Source organism: Thrips palmi, unplaced genomic scaffold (assembly GCF_012932325.1).
Source record: "Thrips palmi isolate BJ-2018 unplaced genomic scaffold, TpBJ-2018v1 HiC_scaffold_10, whole genome shotgun sequence".
NCBI classification, from domain to species: Eukaryota; Metazoa; Arthropoda; class Insecta; order Thysanoptera; family Thripidae; genus Thrips; species Thrips palmi.
This window is the reverse complement of record NW_023144621.1, coordinates 742988-762357: the sequence shown is the minus strand read 5'-3', so window position 1 is coordinate 762357 and position 19370 is coordinate 742988. Positions and strand designations below refer to the sequence as shown.

At 42.9% G+C, this 19370-nt stretch overlaps 2 protein-coding genes across 9 annotated transcripts in view; both read right to left on the bottom strand.

Annotated features, from left to right (window-relative positions):
- The window catches only part of LOC117646291, a 62464-nt gene extending 43713 nt beyond the window's left edge, over positions 1-18751 (bottom strand). For 3 of the 4 annotated variants that reach the window (XM_034387157.1, XM_034387149.1, XM_034387173.1), the window contains exons 1-2: positions 18638-18751; positions 17466-17662 (exon numbers count right to left, since the gene is read on the bottom strand). In XM_034387157.1, coding sequence (XP_034243048.1) covers positions 17466-17636 — 171 coding nt within the window. In that variant the 5' untranslated portion in view covers positions 17637-17662; positions 18638-18751. Of the gene's footprint in view, positions 1-17465; positions 17663-18559 lie in introns of all 4 variants that reach the window. The other variant, XM_034387165.1, reaches the window with a different exon arrangement.
- On the bottom strand, positions 1052-6291 carry LOC117646772. Of its 5 annotated transcripts, none has more exons than XM_034387979.1 (6): positions 6257-6291; positions 5108-5170; positions 4320-4454; positions 3133-3341; positions 2324-2510; positions 1052-1110 (listed from the first exon to the last, which is right to left on the bottom strand). In XM_034387979.1, exons 1-6 carry the CDS (start codon positions 6273-6275, stop codon positions 1106-1108), a joined length of 618 nt encoding a protein of 205 aa, XP_034243870.1. In that variant the 5' UTR covers positions 6276-6291; the 3' UTR covers positions 1052-1105. The 5 variants fall into 5 exon arrangements, with proteins under 5 accessions (XP_034243870.1, XP_034243880.1, XP_034243864.1 ...); XM_034387989.1 differs by having other exon boundaries at positions 3162-3341; XM_034387973.1 differs by having other exon boundaries at positions 1053-1105.
- Positions 18752-19370: the final 619 nt, after the last annotated feature.

Below are 19370 nucleotides of genomic sequence, written 5' to 3'. Positions count from 1 at the left end.
CAAAAAATCAAAAAAATTTCAAATTTTAATTAAAAACCACGGTTAAAAAGGGTTTTTCCCCTTGTTTTTCGATTTAGCCAAGGGCCCCCAAATTCAAAAATTTTTTGGCAATTTTGTTTGCCCTTTTTTTGGAAGGCCTTTTTTTCAATATAAATTTATGAAAAAAGGCTGTAGCCTTTTTTTTCATTTGGCGAGAGCTCCCCACTCAGGATGTCCGGGGGAAAGGCTAAGCGGCACCCCCGATAGGCTGTTGGGGCCCCCCTTCCTGGACCAATTTGGGTTGGCCAACCGGACCCGGGAAGTTTTCCGGGGCTCAAAGTTGTTTTTTCCTTTTTGTAAAATTTTTTTAAATTTAAAAATGAACCTATTTTCCCATTCTTTTTTGGGCTTTTTTCCTTTTCAAATTTTTTTCCTTTGGGGGTTCCTAGCGCCCTTTTCCCAATTTTTTTATTTTGGGCTTAGCAACCCCCACACCCATCGTTTTTGTCTGGTTTTCGTTTTTCACGATAAATTTTCATTTTTCCTTTAAAGGGTTTTTTTTATTTTGTTTAGGGCTTAACAGGAATGGGGCCTTTAAATTTTTTAATTCCCTTTTAAAATTTCAATGCATTTTTATCATGGTTAGTTTATTTTAAATTAAGACAAGTGAGTGTATCTCACACCGCCCTTTTTTTATTACTGGCGCTTTTTTTTGGTTATTTTGAAGTTGACAAATTTTCGCTCTCTCAAGAAAGGGCAGTTTTTTTTTTACATTTTTTTTGGTCCCCCACATTATGATTAAATAGAAAAATTTTTTTTTAAAAAGAAGTTTTTATTTTTTTTTTAAATTACTGGTAATTACAATGTTTTATTACGGGTGTGCCATTTGTGATAAAGTAATGGATTGAAAATTTTGGTCTCTCGTTTATTTTCCCCCCTGACGTACATGCCAAACCCTTTCGAAAGGGTGATCTGCTGGAAGAGGGCCCTTTACGGCCGAATGTTCTCGAAAAAGTGGCAGGAGTCACGAGGGAGCGGCCCAGAACGACACTCCAAATTTGGGGCCCTCAAGAAGTCAACCACCTGGTTTTCAAATATCAGCCTTGATCATCATTGCGGACCGACTCTATCCTGCGAAGAATCGTAGCGAATATGTTAGTGAATAGGGTAAGCCAAATGAATTCCTGAGATCAGAGACCAGATTTCTTCGGGGCACGTAGCTGAGGTCGGAGTCTCCACTTCAAGTGAGAAGCTCTCCCCGTTTCAGTAATAAAACTTGCACGCACATTACCCTCTGTTTTTCCAGCGTACTCAGTTTATGCTTGAAAGCGAGCGCAACAGCCTCATCCGTCAAAATAAGCAGAGGAGAATTTCTGGTCTACGCTTCATTTCAAGCGTAACGCCGCGTAACGCCCTCAAGCAACTTTATGCTTGACTCAACCATAGAGTTACGCTTTGGTTTTACCATTGCAGCAACACTTGACGTGAGGAGACTGCAAACACAACACGACCAAATGTGGAGACAGAAACTCCACACTCGGTCTGACCAGTGCACGGGCACACACTAAATGTTCAGTACAATTTTTTTACGAGACATCACATTTTTTCCCTGCACACGAACTTCACGCACAAATTATGTACGAAAATCTGCACATTTGCCCCCCATTTTTGAGCAAAATCAAGAACAAATTTGTACCAAAATTTCTTGTGTACAAAAAAAAACTGTGATGTCTCGTACAAAATTTGTACAAAAACATTAGTGTGCAGTAAAGGCACGGGTTACCGAGAATACACACTAAATGTCATGGGACTTTTTTTGTCCCATGAATGATGCAATTTTAAGCACATTCGGTGGTGATGCAATCATGTGTCCGCCGGGCGGGACAAATTGTCTAGTAAAAGTACGATTTGCAGCGGGCGTCGGACAAAATGTGTCGCCAGACGGGAACAAAATTGTAGCAGCGTCGGATGTGGTTAAAATTGCATAAATCGTGGGACAAAAAAATGTCCCATGACATTTAGTGTGTAGGTGCCCCATTGGCCCTGCGCTCTCAGACCTATATGGACTTTTTCCTCTCTTGCTTTAAACGTTTTTTGAGCAAACGTAAAATGTACGATTGCCTCCTCAACTACGCACAAGGATAAAATTGTCTACAGATTATGTAGAAATTGAAAAGTGCATAGTAAATGACAATAAGTCAGGTTTAATGGACTAAATACAATACACAACGAACAAAATAGTGCATAGCTAAAGAGAAAATAGTACCTTTTTGGCACAAAAAAATGTTTGTAGCAAGAGATAAAAAGTCAATACGAGACTGAGAGTGTGAACGACCGAACTCACCGGCTTTGAATTCCACAGGCATGTCGCTCAGCCAATAGTCTGGTCGAATGCTCAGGACATTGTAGTCCCGATCGATTGGGACGTAGGAAGCCTTGTATCCTTGTATGCGAAGAAGTAGCATAGATTCTGTCCTGCGAAGTTTGAAGACCAATATGGCGGTAGGAAAATCCTCGTTTTGAGAGAACTCCTGGAACAGAATGACGAATGCAATGTGCAGGGCATCCAACTTGCTGATGGTTTTATTTGTGCATACCTATTCTCAATCAGGCTACAAACCCAACTGTCCACTAACATTTACACTCTAAGCACGTTACTGACTTTTTCCTCATTAATTACGTATTCGTATAAACATCAATAATACTAGTATTTCTAAGTAGGTATAACTAATTTCCTCTGTAAAATTGTGTACAAAACAAAATTCTCTGTACATTATTTAATATTTCCTAAGTAGTTCTTTAAAAAAGGAAAAGTACGTATTATGGTTGCACAAATTACTTGCATAAGTACTGACAAAATGAGCAAAAAGTCAATAACGTGCGTGTACAATTGACCGTGCGTGTACAAGCGTGTACAAGTGAACGCTTGGTGCCTTATAGCTCCATGCCAAACTACACTGCCGTTCAAAATTAGCGGCTCCTATTTTGAAAACGGCACAGTTTCTTTGTTTATCGACCTTGGACGCTGAGTCGACGGATGCCCCAACTGGTCTTCTTGAGCGAAGTATGCGGTCCGTGTGTCACTCCAATATCGATTCCGATCGAAGTCGACCTCTTTCGATTGAGCCCCGAAGGATTCGTAAGAGCACTAACCGCGTGAACAGTATGCAGACAGTCGGCACCTTTAGAATTACACTCTGCCTTAGCAACGAGGGCCAACAGCCCACTGGAGCCCTCCCCGGAAACGGTCAGGCAGCTGCAGGAGTCGTTGGAGCACATGAGGAAGCGCACGCCGTGGTAATTTTCCTTATGCTTCATCCGAGCCAGCACCGTGTCCCCGACGTTCATGATCAAAGTAGGCACTGCGGATGAACAGGACAAATCAATAACAGCAAGCAGTGTAAACAATTCCGTACACACTAAATGTCATGGGACTTTTTTTGGTGCCACGATTTATGCAATTTTACGCACATCCGACGCTGTTACAATTTTGTTCCGGCCTGGCGACACATTTCGTCCGACGCCTGCTGCAAATTGTACTTTCACTAGACAATTTGTCCCGCCAGGCGGACACAAAATTGCATCACCACCGGATGTGCTTAAAATTGTACTTTTGTACGGAAAATGTACAGTCCAACATTGGACTGTCTATGCGCTGTCCGCGGCGGGCAGCGCAGGGCAGATAGCCTCGCGGCGGACAGTGCTTCATGGACGAGTGGCCGCTCTAAAGCGTCCCGGCGCCCGCAGACCGGAGCGTAGGCAAGCCCGCATGCGCGGCTGTAGGCGTGTAGCCTGCAATCATTTTGTAGCGGGGTTTCTGGACCACCTGGTTCAGACAATATTACGAGCGCAAATCGGCCAGTTCTCGAAATGGTGGCCTTACACTCTAAATGTCATAGGACTTTTTTTGTCCCACGGTTTACGCAATTTTAAGCACATCCGACGCTGATACAATTTTGTTCCCGTCTGGTGACACATTTTGTCCAGCGCCAACTGCAACTTGTACTTTCACTAGACAATTTGTCCCGCCAGGCGGACACAAAATTGCATCACCACCGGATGTGCTTAAAATTGCATCATTCGTGGGACAAAAAAAGTCCCATGACATTTAGTGTGTAACATTGTTTCAGAAGCATAGATTCCCTTTTTACAAATTTTACATTTACGGCGTCATTTTGTTCGTTCAGAACTACACTGTGAGGTTGGATCCTTGTGCGGACCCCTCATCTCGAGTTTCGGGGCTGGTGCGGCTGGAGGCTGATTGTATAGCTTCGCTAAGAAAAATTAAAGTTTCAGATAAAGTTAAAGATTTAAGGGCCCAGCAACAACAGCGCACCCACCACTAGTGCAGGTGTCACTGTCTTCGTCACTCGCATCGTTGCAATCTCTGTTGAGGTCGCACCTGCGCCTGGCATCGATGCATCTGCCGTCTCGGCACTGCCACTGGTTGTCACGTCGGCAGCCGAAGCCTGGGCCTGTCAACCGAAGGTGATGACAAACAGTCATGTGCTGCTGCTCACAAAATGTCTAGGATTTTTAATTTTTTTGCCCGGTTTCCGTGCCCCACCCAAATTTCCGAAAAGGTCCCTTAAAAGTTCTTTGTAACCCCCGTTTCTCCCTAACCGGAAAATGTTTCCTTTAAGTTATGTGAAATGTTAGGGAAAAACTTTCGGCCTACGAAAAACTGTAAGGGGGCTACGGAAAATTTGGGGGGTTTCAAATTAACCAACTTTTAAAAAATTTTCCGTAACTTTTTCCCCCATGAAAAATGTCTATGGACCCTTTTAAATTTTTCTTTTAAAAACATTCAAAAATGCGGCCAAATCCCTTTTCAAAGGGGGGCCCTTAAATAACATTCAAAACAACCACGCTTTATAGGGGTCAAAAAATGCGTTTGTAAGGGTTTGAAATGTTGGAAGGGTTTAAATTTGGGCCAACATGCGTTTTAAGGGAACTTCGATCTTTGGTTGGTTTCAAATTTTTAAGGGACTTGCAAAATTTTTTAATGGCTTATAACAATTTTTTACCCGAATTGGGAATGTTCCAGTTGCCCAAAGAAAATGGTCCGTGAACATTCTGTGAGTGGGCTGTACCGAGTGGACCGATGCAGAATGCAGAGTAAGCTCACCTTGGATGGTGGTTAATGTGGCACATTCAGGTGATGCGGTGGCTGTCGGCAACGACGATGGCACTGAAAACACGACAGGTATAGGTTGAGCGATGAAGCGACTTGACGCATCACCACTAAAATTCGAAGGGTGAGACATCTGACCCATTTTCGGTGATACAAAAAGTGATCCACGAAGCGGAAGAAGGGGTTAAGTCGAGTTGAATCCGTGCACTTTTAAAAGGCCTGAACCTTGCAGGTGGGAGAACAGGGGGGAATGTCATCTAAAAATACATGCAGAGGATGGGACTTGTCTCACCACACTTATTTTTGGACCAAATTTTCGCTCACGTTTACTTGATAGACTGATAAGAGGTCACTGAATCAACTCGACTTAACCCCTTCTTCCGCTTCGTGGATCAAGTATGACCGAAGAACGGTCGTACACAAATGTATGACCGAAAAAGGGTCATACTTAAATGTATGACCAAAAAAAGGTCAGACATTAGCGAGACTGGCTATTGTTTAGCTTGGGGATATATCAGCCTTTACCTGTGATACACTATAAAGTATGACCGTTTTTCGGCCATACATCGAAGTATGACCTTTTTTCGGTCTTACATTTCAGGACTGGTGAAACAAAGGCATAAATCGTTAATGCCTTTGGGAAGGGCATTAAAATTTTGCTTGAAATTCCCATACCATTTACGCCCTTTCCAAGGGCGGGAAGGGCGTAAAAGAGTATTTAAGCCCTAAAGGGCGTAATTTTTATGCCTTTGTTTTACCAGTGAGTGTACCCTTTTTCGGCAGTACATTTCAGTAAGACCGTTAAAGGGGTCAAAAGTCTCACCTTTCTATTTTCAGTGACCGTAAATCCATTGGAAAGTTTTCTTGTGACTACAGTAACGCTCCGTTTTGAATGCCAAAATTTGGCCTCCTAGCTCGCTCCTAGCCCTGGACCTCCCTCTTAGATGAGAAAGACGAAGTCTGGCGTCCCAGGCCGCCGGAATTTTGGGATTCTGAGGTCAGTCCAGGGCCAGAAGGCCAAATATTGGCGTTCTAAACGGAATGGCTTTGGGGAGGCAAGGAAGAAACTTAACAATGGACCTTGTAGTGATTCTTTCTGCGTGCACTTTCTTCCTAACAACGTCCTTTCAACTCAATTCTCACCACTGAAGTCGACTCGCATGTCAGTGTACCACGCTATAGGCGAAACCCCGAAGCCATCGCGTTTTCGTTTCTCGCGCGGACGTAGGCCACTTTGTCCTGGTGGCAGGGACAGCCAGAGCTGGAGCTTGGTGTCGCGCCGCTCCACTACCGCTTCGATGACCCCCGATGAAAAGGTTGAAGACTCGATGGCGTACCCTGCCCCAGAAAAAACCCCAAATTTTTGGGACGAGGTTTTATCCCCCCGACTTTGGGCGAGGAAGTACCCTTTTGTCAAAATTTGGGGAAAAGAATTCCTCAACAAAAATTTTAGTCCTGATCATGACTTTCATCAGTGCATCCAATGGAAGTCTTACGAATAAATTCACATGGCGAAGGAAATGGCGCTAGCATAATACGAAGGCAGTTTTTCTTCGTACGAAGGTTGTTCCTCGTATCTTACAATGAAAAAAAAAAAGGGTTCGTTTTTTTAAGAAATGTGGCTTAGGACTAAGCTTGCGCCTCATTCACTGAAACATTGCTCAAAATTTCATTGAAAAGGTTTCAGAGTGTTGCTTTTGCAAGTAAAACCACTTGCGAGGCATACAGGACATAAAGCCCCGTCCCGTTGACCCCGAGGTCTGGGGCCCCGACCTGACCCCCAAACCCTGAGCCCGGTTGAGCCCCGACTTGAGCCTGGGGGTGTGCAAATTTGTTCGAAATCGAATCGAATCAAATGAATCTGTTAGTTCGATTCGATTCGCTCACGGACTGGCCGATTCGATACCGAAAGGTTCAAAAAAATTCGAAATCAACACGTTTCGTCTTCGAATCAATCGTCCTTGCCTGTCATTTGGATTTGCGCGCCCTGTGGAGTTTCTCATAAGGGTCGCTAACTTTCTTGTACCTAGCCCGCGTTTTGGCATTCCCCCTTTCCCCTCCCCTCTCCCCCCCCTTTACTAAACTGACAAAAAACCATCCCCAGTAGGCATTACGCCACATTTTAGAAAAGCATTTAAAAATTTTGGGAATATTCGGATTCGATTCGAAAATTTCGTGCAGATGTCGGATTCGATTCGATTCGGGGAAAAATTGCGGGATCGATTTGATTCGATTCGGGACATTTTGAGAGAGATTCGATTCGATTCGATTCGAAGACAAAATTCCGATTCGCACACCCCTACTTGAGCCCCGACCCAAGCCCCAATTTTCAGAGCCCGGATTGAGCCCCGACCTGAGCCCGTTTGAGCCCCATTTGAGCCCCCCTTGGCCCCCTTTGAGCCCCGCGACCTGAAATCACGCATTTTTGCATAATTTATTGCTATGGGGCTCAAGTGGGGCTTAAGTGGGGCTCAAATGGGGCTCAAACGGGGCTCAAACGGGGCTCAGGTCGGGGCTCAATCCGGGCTCTGAAAATTGGGGCTTGGGTCGGGGCTCAAGTCGGGGCTCAACCCGGGCTCAGGTTGGGGCTCAGGTCGGGGCTCAGACCATCGGGGCTCAAACGGGACGGGGCTCATGTCCTGTATGCCACTTGCGAGTACCTCGAGGCTTGATCTCAAGCTCCACTGTAATTCAAAGGGTGAGACATCTCACCAATTTTCGGCGATACGAAATGTATCACCGAAAAAAAGGTCGTACACGAATGTATCACCGAAAAAATGGTCGTACACGAGGTATCACTGGAAAAAAGGTGATAAAAGGGTGATACTTCTCTAGAAAAACAAGGGCCAATCTCGCTGATGTCTCACCTCTTTTTCGGTGATACATTTGTGTACGACCTTTTTTCCGGTGATACATTTGTGTACGAACTTTTTTTCGGTGATACATGCGTGTACGAACATTTTTTCGGTGATACATTTTAGTATCTTTCTTTTTGCGGTGATACAGTTACGTCTCACCCGTCAGAGAGTGAGATGTATCACTATTTGATTTTCAGTGTCTAGGCTTGTGATTACCTGCACACAAGTGCATGCTTGCCCCCCTAACTGCATGCTACCCATGCACTCTCAGAGCCATATTGACTTTTTGTTCATAGCAGCAGCAACATTTCCTAAGTAGCATATGAATTTTTTTACGCAACAATAATACTTAGAAATTTGTTCATATGCCACGAATAAAAAGTCCATGGTATATGTACAATTCCATAGACAATATTGTTAGTAAGGGAGAGTGGGGTAATTCCGGACGCTTTTTTTCTTTTTGGTCTTTGAGCTTGAATATGCTTCTTGGGTTAAATGTTATGACAGGAGAGTAAAGTATGGACCTTTACCTTCAAAATGGTATACATGAAAGCCAAATCTCAGCAACTGTTAGGGAGATATAGGCGCCTAAGAAAAACCCTGCACGTGTCCGGAATTGCCCCAGGCTGGGGTAATTCCGGACGACCTATGGGGCAATGCCGGACGACCTTAAAATTTGACACTACTCGAGCTTACTTTCGCTCGTTTTGATGTGAGGCATGCTTTTGGAAGGAGTTCAAGGACATTTGCTGCGAACTGAAGTGTTTGATTATTACTTAAAGCATATTATAAGGAATAATTTCTATCAAAACCCCTAAATTGACAACATTGTCTTGAGTTAAGCTCTTAAACATAGCTGCAATGCTATTTTTCGTTCTTTCTTTATCCTTCTTAACGGTGGGGATGCATGTCCACAATTTTGAACCCACTACCTCAACATTATGCGGGAAATTGAAGAAAATAACCCTTATTGTCCGGATTTACCCCACAGGTAGTGAAAACCTTTGATGTTCAACTGTAAGAAAACGGCGAGCCATACAAGCACTCCCGAAACGCCAAAGTAAAGTCCAATGACCATATAATATGATAAAATTTTAGTCATGGGACTGAACTTGACGGTAAGGTACGATAAGTACATGGAAATACGAGGGAAAGATGCAGCTTTTGCCTATTTTTGATGGTACTCAAATTTCGTGAAGCGACCACAGGCAAACGGTTTGACCTCCTACTTTGGCGATTTGGAATTCTCCTTTTAAACTGATTATCTTCCTCTGTTAGGCGGGCTTTTGAGTTATCTTCACTCAAACCCAGTGAAAATCGAAGTGTCCGGAATTACCCCGTGTCCGGAATTACCCCACTTTCCCTTACATTACTAACAAATTTGTAGATAAAATTGTTGATAAATTTGTTGATAAAAATTTACCAGAATAACCACTGACAAAACTTTTGTCGTTACTAAACGACACTTTTAATGCTAATTTTTTCAGCGACAACATTTATTTTGGTACGGATAGCTTGTTGGACCACTTGTTAGTCAGCGACAAGTATTGCAAGTCCATAAAAATATATGTAATGTCTGCGACAAATATTGATCATGTACATAGAATTTTATTTGTATGTACTGACTTTATTTATTAGTTACTACTGACTCCGTTTCTTTCTTACTATTGACAAAATCTCTTAGTTGGCACTAACAAATTAGTCCCAGAAGGCCTCCATACTTCTTTTAAATAACTAGTGACAGATTTGTTAGTAAGGCTAACATACAAAATGTCAATATGTTACACATAGATTTTTATCAGTGAGATACCTAAAAAATTGTTCATAAATTACATAGAAATAATTTTTAAATAAAAGTACAGACAAAAATGTCAGTATGGCTCTGAGAGTGTGTGCTCTGTAAACTTGGCACTTGCCAAGCATGCAATGGTCCGTGTGAACTAGCCAGGCACTTGTCAGAAAATTGGAACCAATTATTCAAGCTTGCTGTACTGTAAGCATGTACCTGCAAGCACACACTTTTAGATGTCTTACGCAGTTGAGCACAATTATCGTAACAAAAACTGTAACGCAAGAACGCAAACGGGTTTCTGAATTGAAAATTAAAAATGGAATCTACGTTGATTCTACGTTACACTCATGAAGGAAAAGGGCCAGGACTCAAGCGAGTACCTACCGTGTGGTGCTTGCGGCACCTGAGGCCGTGCTGGTCACAGTTTTCCCAAGCAATGTAGTACAGTGCCCCGTCAGGCGCGGACCCAAACGCCTCGATTTTGCTGCAGACAGTGTCCTCGTTGCAGAGAAGGAACATCACCCCGCTGTACACGGCTTGATAGTGAAGGCGAAAAGACACGGTGTGCCCGACGGACATAACAACCGTTGGAACTGAAAATGATGGCACAAACAAATTCCTCACTGCTCATCCAAGTGTGAGACACGGTTTGACCCACCCTTGCTGCCTAGTGTTCCCTGAGGTTTACAGTGGTTCAATGCCACAGGACCCACGCTTGCAGTGTAAGGCAAACCGTGTCTCACACTAGCAACACTGCAAAGCCGGTGGTAAGTTTGCTTGCCACAGATTTGGCAAGCCGTTTTGAATGCCAAAAATTGGCAAGCTTGGCCTAGAAATACCACCCAGCTTGCCAAAATCTGGCAAGCTTATGAAGATTTCCGACCAAAGCTTGCCAAATTTTGGCATTCAAAACGGCTTCTCTACAAATCAAAGAGTGTACATGGTACGCTCTAACTGGAGCATGCCTGCAAGCACGCTCTAGCTAGCGCATGCCTGCCAAGCATGCACTAACTAGTGCATACATGCCAGGTACACGCTAACTGAAGCATACATTTACTGCATAAGGGATAGGGAGTTTTCTGCATCAGGAAGCGTGTACATGGCATGTATGCACTAGTTAGTGCATGCTTGGCAGGCATGCGCTAGCTAGAGCGTGCTTGCAGGCATGCTCCAGTTAGAGCATACCAGGGGGCGGCAACGGCCTAGGAAGCGCGTGAAGCCATGCGCGAGTAAGGTGCAGGGGTTACTTATTTTGCTTCGATTGTAAGATCTAGCCCGTTGATTGCAAAACGCTTTGCACAGATCAAAAGAGCACGAAATTTGGGGTGCATTAGGCCTAGTAGACTGCCCGATACTTCCAATGCAACCGAACACAAGGGCGAAATCATTTACATCAACATGGCGCATTCGAGTTTTTTCCTCAATTTTATGATTTTTGTGTTTTTTTGGTGTTTTTACTGCACCTTAATATTAGATACGGGGGGAGTTTCGAGAAAAGCAATTAGCCTTATGCACCCTAAATTTCAAGCCCTTTCCATCGGTGCAAAGCGTTTTGAAAAACACAGCCTAGTTTTCATAATCTCGAACAAGTGCGCAACCTCTGCACTGACGGCGCGAGCATCGCTTCACGCTCTCCCTAGGCCGTTGCCACCCCCTGAGCATACTATGTACACTCTTTGATTTGTAGAGTTGCCAAGCAAACTTACCACTGGCTTTGCAGTGAACGTGTGAGGCATCGCTGTCTCACACGTGCAAACCTGCGACAAATGTGGCTCACACTTGTAAGCAAAAAACACTTATAAGTGTGAGACTTCTCAACTTGGATTGCCAGTGCATTTCGTTCACGTTGTCCAAGGTAGGTTTTAGTGAAAATATTCCTTTCTTCATAACGGGTCCCACCGTGTTTTTGTCGTAGAAATATTAAGTTTTGGGCAATGGAAAAGGAAGCAATGCCCTCGTAAATTTTCCGTATGAGTTTACGCCTTGGAACTAAAACGTTTAAGCCGATACGAGCGAAAATAACTCTTGAAAGCGCTGTGAACCAACTACTCTCACAATGTTCCATCCACGACGCTATTATTATACGGCATTCTCAATGTACCTCCGTAGCAAGTTTCATCGGCTTCGTCGCTGTTGTCCTCGCAGTCCGGAGCTCCATCGCACCTATTGTTCCCATAGGTGCAATCACCACTTTTGCACTGCCACGAATACGTTTCATTACACGTACGTCCTGAAATGAAACAACACACTAAATGTTAATGTAGAATTTTGTACGTGCCACTTGCACGATTTTGTGCATGCCGCGGGGAATTTGCATAATATTATGCGTGAAAATGCATATATTTATGCAAATTCACGCACGATTTTATGCACGACGGCACACAAGTTTAAAATTATGCATCACCACGTACAAAATTTTACATAAATATTTAGTGTGAATGAAAAGACAAAAGTACATCGTACGGTTTTAGGGTAAAGTGCCGAACATGGATCGGGGTACCAAACATGGATCATTTCTGTTTGGGGGTCTATAACTAAAGACCAGGTGACCAGATTCTAAATTTCTGTCTTTCCTTGCTTAGACTGACCCTTTGACTGTTCGATGTGAAGCTGACAAGTTTGTAACTGCGTCTCTCTACTCTGCAGGGTTGCGTTTAGAAAGACACCTAAAACAGGCCCCCGAAAATCGATGGAAAAATGACGTTCAAAAAGGTGATTTTTGCACCCCTGATTCTGGGCCAAGCAATCACCGCAGTCACTTCAAAATTTTTCATCGTGCACTTTGGACAGACTAGTTTGATATTCTGGGACTACTGAATGCATACCTTGCTTTGTGTCCGTACGCTGGTGGGGTGATCCATGATTGGACCACCCTAACCTAACCTTAGCAAAAATAGCCATATTTTCTTGTCCTCACAACTTCCAAAGTATTCGAGTTAGAGGTACCATTTTTGGTAGCAATATGACCAGTAAGGTAAACATCTATATAAGATTCAAAAATAGTAGTCAACCCATACTTAATTTCGATCTAGAGAAGATTATTTAAAAAGTGATCCATGTTTGGTAACCTTACCCATAGATGAGTGCTAACTTTTGCTCTAATCACTGTGGCAAAAAGCTGCGGAAAATTACGTCAACAGCTTGTGGTAATTCTCCGTAGCCCCCTTGTCAATATTCTCCTAGGACCCTACAGTATTCTCCTTTGGACCGTACCGTCTTCTCCGAAGGGGGACCACAAAGAACCCTTACGGAAGGTCCGCTCCTCTTCCGTGCCCCGTTTTCCGTAAGTTTTCCCTGCCAAACCACGGATTTTTTCTTTTTTGCAGTGTACCTGGCCACGGCCCCGGTGGAGTGGGAATGCGAGTCGGATCGGCATTCTGTCCCGATCCGTCCGTTCCAGGTGAAATCGCAGTCACAGTCACTGGAGATTCCGAGGATCCTGCTACCTGCGTCGTGGGGAGTGTTGTAGTTCCAGTAACAGGAGAATCGGATGGGGATATCGCTAAAGTGACGAGGGCCGTGCAGATACCAATAGTCGTCACACCAGCTATCCACCAAGCGTACTTCTTCCCTGAGCACCAATCAGAAATCCTCATTAAATACCAATACTGATATTTCTAATGCGATAAGTTTCATTCAGCAAGCAGGGACAAAAGGGCTAAATGCTTTACGTTTTTCAGACTTGGACTGGTTTTGTCCGTTAAATCCTTGGCCAAGGCGGGCGGTTCTCGTCAGACACGACAAAGTTTTTACTCTGTAAAAGGCTATGCCATGAGACACAGTGCAAGACGAATACATTCAAGGTATTACCTTGCTCTCTATTTTCAATCTAAGAACGTAACAACGGTTCTGGGGTCAGGACGGAAAAGAACCAAACACCTTAGGGGTGGGGAAAAATCGCACACCCTATTTTTAGCCTGGTTTACCTAATTTTGAGATCAACTATTGCAGTTACGCGTTAGTGTAGGGTACCAATACTCAGTAGAGTTTTTTTCCGAGCGTCAGTGTGTGACAGTTCTGTCTGAAAAAGGGGTGTGCGATTTTTCCTCGCCCCTCACTGTGAAAACCTTGCTATTTTAAGCCTTACAAAGAAAAGGAGCTGCTAATTTTGAGCATACATAAGCTTACCAAGAAAATACGAAGTACTTCGTAATTTACGAACTATATCTTCGTAAAACAAAGTAAATTAGTTTGTACTATATGCTCAAAATACTTCGTGAGGTTTTAAGCGTGCTGCAGTGTTTGAATCCCCGTAACTACGAAGAAAATAAAGGCATTGTAGAGTTGCTTCGTATAAGAAATGGTTCGTATTACGAAGGGTTTTGCTTCATTATACGAAGCATTTCTTCGTAGATTTGACGATGCCTTCATTTTCTTCGTACGAAGCCGTTCTTCATGGAGTTTTTACTGTGGACCTGACCCTCGAGGGGTGAATCACTAGTATACACATGTGTACAAATTTGCCCCTACTTAGTGTACTCACAAGTTTAAAAAGGGTGAAATTCTCTAGTTTTTCGACCGATTTGACGTTGAGTGCCGTTAAAAACACTAAATAAAGCCTTAAAACGTTTTAAATTGTGAAATTTATGAGTAAACCAAGGTGTACTCACCCGTACTCATGTACTCATGTGAACACCAGAACGCTGAGTGATTCACCCCTCGCTGACCCTAATGTTCTGTTTGCTGGCGACCAAACGAAAATATTCTTTGAAACTTACATTTTATTTGTTTCTGCACTGAACAAGGGACGTTCGTTTTGGGCGACGGCTCTTGGTTCGGAGCCACGCTTTCTGAGCGCCCCGAAGTGTCCGGGGCGTTTGCCAGCGCATTGAGGACAGCCGACAGAATGGGCTCGTTTCGTTGCCCCGCCGCGAGAGCGCTGCTGGCCGTGTCGGACGAGACGACGAACTTTATATTCGTCGGGCCGATGAAGACGTGGTCGCAGTGCCTCGCCGATATATTGCCATATATCTGAAGAGATACAATAAATGCGATATAAAATGACAGAAAGTGCAGCACTGCAAGAAACAGTGTGAATAGTACAACAGAAGTACAAGAACTGTACAATTAAAGTGTACAACAGGGATGGTAGAAAGTACAACGAGAATTGTGCAAACCACGAGGCGTGGACTGCACAACAGTCGTCCCACGCCGGTTCCATTGTACACTGACAAAAATTTTGTCGTAACTTAGCGACACATTTGTCGCTAATTTTTTTAGCGACAAGATTTGTTGTGGAACGAATAGCTTGTTAAACCAAACTCGTACTGGAACTAAAGGATAATTTCACAACGACTAACTTGTAATAACACTAATGTAGACTGCTAATGCAGTCTACTTTCAAATACAAGTCGTTGACCAACAACAAATGTTGTTGGTCAACGACAAGTGTTGTAAGTCGAAAAAGATTTTGTAATGTCTGGGACAAGTATTCATGAAGTACTTTTGTCGCTAAATTTATTTTGCCTAGTTCTTTTTTTAATAATAGTAATGTCGCTATGACTAAAGAAAACCAATAGATGATTATTCATAATTTGCTTTAATTGAGCAGATAATTGCAAAAGATTTTGTTTCCATACAAATAGTATCGTTAAGGGTGATAACAAGAATTTTGTTCTTCAACAACAAATTGTCGCTTACAAGATTCAACGACATTTCTTTCGCTTTGGTTCATGATAAAATTCTTTGTTTTGGAACGACTAAATTTTCACTCATCTGATTGTTTCTATACAACCATTTTTTTAAACAGTGTACTTTGTTTGCACAACAATTATTGTACTTTGAAGGCACAATAAATTTCTGATAAAAATTTGCCAGGAATTTGTGCACTTTTGTTGTGTTTTTTTTTTCTTGCAGTGAGGGATCTGCGCCAGCTACCAAACTCTTTACTTGTCGACTTGCAAATATAAATCCTAATACTTTTTGGGAAGTATAGTGCAAACGTATCATGAGGATGGCAGCTGCAGAACATTACCACAAGTATCGTCACCATCGACGGTCCAAATACAGTTAGATGGCACTCTCATCCTGGCACATCACGTTGAAACGAATGTGACAAAATATCACGTTCCTTTGAGCATGATTCCGAATTCGTTTCGATGTGAATCAGCCATAAATTAGCTTTATTCACGTTGCAAAGAATGTGAAACTGTGCTCAAAGTATCGAGGCATTTTGTCACATTCCTTGTTAACGTTTGTCACGTTCTTGGAATGAGAGTGGGGTCGGTTGTGGTTTGAGCAAATGCTTACACTCTCAGTCCAGGAACGTGACATCACGTTGAAACAAACGTGACAGTCACATTCGTTTGGGTGTGCATTGGACAAAAATCAGCTTTTTCACATTCAAACGAACGTGGCACAATGCTCAAACGAACGTGACATTTTGTCACGTTCGTTTCAACGTGATGTCACGTTCCTGGAATGAGAGTATACAATCGGTTCGCTTACCATAGCCAAAAACGGTTAATATATATGCCAGTTCGATCTGTTGAATAGTAACAGTTTGGCTAAGAAATCACTCCCTTTAACTCCCGTCGATTGTGGTGACCGTTCCGACTCAGTTTTGCTGTTGCCGTCCCCTTTATCGAACAGCAATGCTGAATCTTATAGATCACAAGAAATAACATTCAAAGTCACTCTGTCAAAGCAAGTGCGGAGAACTCCACACTCCCTGATGGGGGCTATTTCTTCACACTTGGCGTGGCGAGTTTGTTTGCAGTCACAAGTGCACAGTAGCTCACAGAGCCATTGGCATATTGCTAACGTGGACGTGGAGAACTCCACACTTGAAGTGTGGAGGACTGAAAATTCCATTACTCCACATTTGAAGTGTCGAGTTACCAGCTCCACACACTCTTAAAAGCCTGCGAAGCAGTGTTGCTTCACAACTACGAAAAAGATGAAGTCATTGTATAATTGCTTTCGTATTATGTAGAAATGCTTCGTATGACGAAGGATTTTGCTTCAGAATATGAAGCATTTCTTCACAGGTTTTACAATGCCTGCGTATTACGTATTCGTATTACGAAGCGATTCTTCGTAGGGTTTTTACTGTGCACTTGCACTACAAACCTTACTGTCTACTAAGTACACACTTACAAACGCAAGCTTGCAAGGACACACTTACTGTGCATTCGCTCAAACCTGAGCCAGCGGCGACCAAAGGAAAAGTTAAACAGCCGAACCCCACCGGGGGCCTCTTTGTCCGAGTGCTGTTCCGGTGCGTTATAAGGGTTCGACCCTTTGTTTCGCTCGTTGTTTGGAAGCTGTTTGCCATCATGATGGCACCAAGAAAAGGCCTGCATAGCAAAGGGTCGCCGCTGGCTCAGGTTTGAGCGAATGTACAGTACAAACGCATGCTTGGCCAAGTACACACTTACAAATGCATGCTTGCCAAGTACACACTTACAAACGCCTATGCTTAGCATGGAGTTAAACGGCGCATCAAGTATACTTGGCAAGCGTGCATTTGTATGTACTTCGCAAGCGTGCATTTGTATGTACTTCGCAAGCGTGCATTTGTATGTACTTGGCAAGCATGCATTTATATGTACTTGGCAAGCGTGCATTTGTATGTACTTGGCAAGCATGCATTTGTAAGTGTGTGCTTGCAAGCATGCATTTGTAAGTGTGTACTTTGTAGACAGCTTAGGTTTGTAGTGTGATTTCACGGCGAAGCCTTGCCTTCAATGCGAGACGTTACCTCCCGACCCGTGGCGCCCCTGTCGCGGAGCTGTGCGCCCGCGCCACTCGTTGCCGCGCTGCTGGTGCTGTCGCTGCTGCAGGTGCTGATGGAGTCGAAACTCACGCCCTGGGTGTCAAAGCTGCAGATCGAGTCGTTGCGGCGCGCTAACGCGCTGAGCGGCGTGGCCATCACGAAAGCATCGAGTCAGCGGCAGACTGAAGGTTACAATACAAGACAGAAAACATAATCTTCATGAAGTGCGAGGCAAAATTTCTTAAGTACGAACCATGTTAGCATTTTCCTTGTGGGAAACAAAGTACACTCTCCGACACTCTACGGACATTTTTTTCAGTAAACCTACAGTTTAATTATTTTTTCTGCAATTGTAGTCCTTTTGATTGTAAAGTACAGAAAAAATAATCAGCAACCTTACAGAAAAGTGGTCTGTTGATAATATTATCTGCAACTACAGTTATGATCAAGCTTAAAAAATTACTGTGCATTCTAGTAAAAAGATCTATAATGTGGGAACAAATGTTCTCTACATACCGATAATATACACAAGAATTAACAGAAAAGATTTAGTGAGTCAGAATAATTTTTGAATGTTTCCGCAAAGTCCAACTCAACCATCTTTTAAAGCCGCTGACATGGAGTCCTTTCTGACTGTCGAAGCTAAGATGTTTTGTAGATCATTTTGACTAAGCGCATTACCATCCAATCAGCTTTGTTTGAACGAGAAAAATTTCACTGAACATCATTTACTGAAGATCACAAAGTAGCCATCGACAAATTGTTTATGAGCACAAACTTTATCTCCTACATTTGCAGAAAATAAATTCTTTGATTATAAACAAATTTGTCATCATATTTCTACTGACATTGTAAATTTTCTGTAAGTAAGTAAAAGATTGTCTATAATTACCAAATTTGTCACCGCTAATTTATCTGTATCTCATGTAAAATTTATTCGATATGTTATTGAAAATATTTACTATATCATAGTAACGCTCTAAAATCAGTAAGCCGTAGAGTAAGTTTTCTACAATATAGAAAAAATAATCAGTGAAGGTCTGAGAGTGTAAGACCTTCGTAATACGAACAAAAACTACCTTCGTATAATGCTTGCGCCATTTCTTTCGCATTATGGGACATTTCTTCGTAAGACATGGGGTTTGCAGAGGAGTTACCTTTGCGCCTGACTCCAGTGGCTTCACACTTTAAACGATGATGATGCCTATTAAGACAAAAGGCCCCTTTCATCGTGGGGAACACACTTCACCACACAGCCGCGCTACACACACTGCACAGATTGGGTGCGGTTTCTCTGCTCTCCCCCCCCCTCTCTCTCTCTCGGAAATACGTGGTGGGGCGAAACTTGATAAGGGGCTTGGCTATCTCCGTTTGCCGTCATACAGTGACACGAGTTCTGCACCCATGAGGAAAACTGAACACTCATTTCAAGTACGTGACATCACGTTGAAACGAACGTGAGAAGAAAATGTCACGTCCGTTCGAGCATTGCGTCACATTCGTTTGGATGTGAATCGGCCAAAAAATAGCTTGTTCACATTCAAACGAATGTGACACAATGCTCAAGCGAAACGTGACATTTTGACACGTACGTTTCAACGTGATGTCACGTATACGTGACTCTCAGACTGTTATTGACATTTTGTCCTTTGTTAAAGAGTATTTTACACAGCAATAAAAAGTACTATTTCCTCAATTATTATGTAGGATTTTCTTCATTATATTGACATAAAGTCAATTTGCTATTGACAAAGAGTCAATACGCAATTGACTTAACAAAAAGTCAATATTAAATGACAATTTAGTCTTTATAGTGAACAATATTGTACATGGTTACAAAGGAAATACTACATATTATTGCTGCTTAAAAAACTACGTAAGCAAAGGACA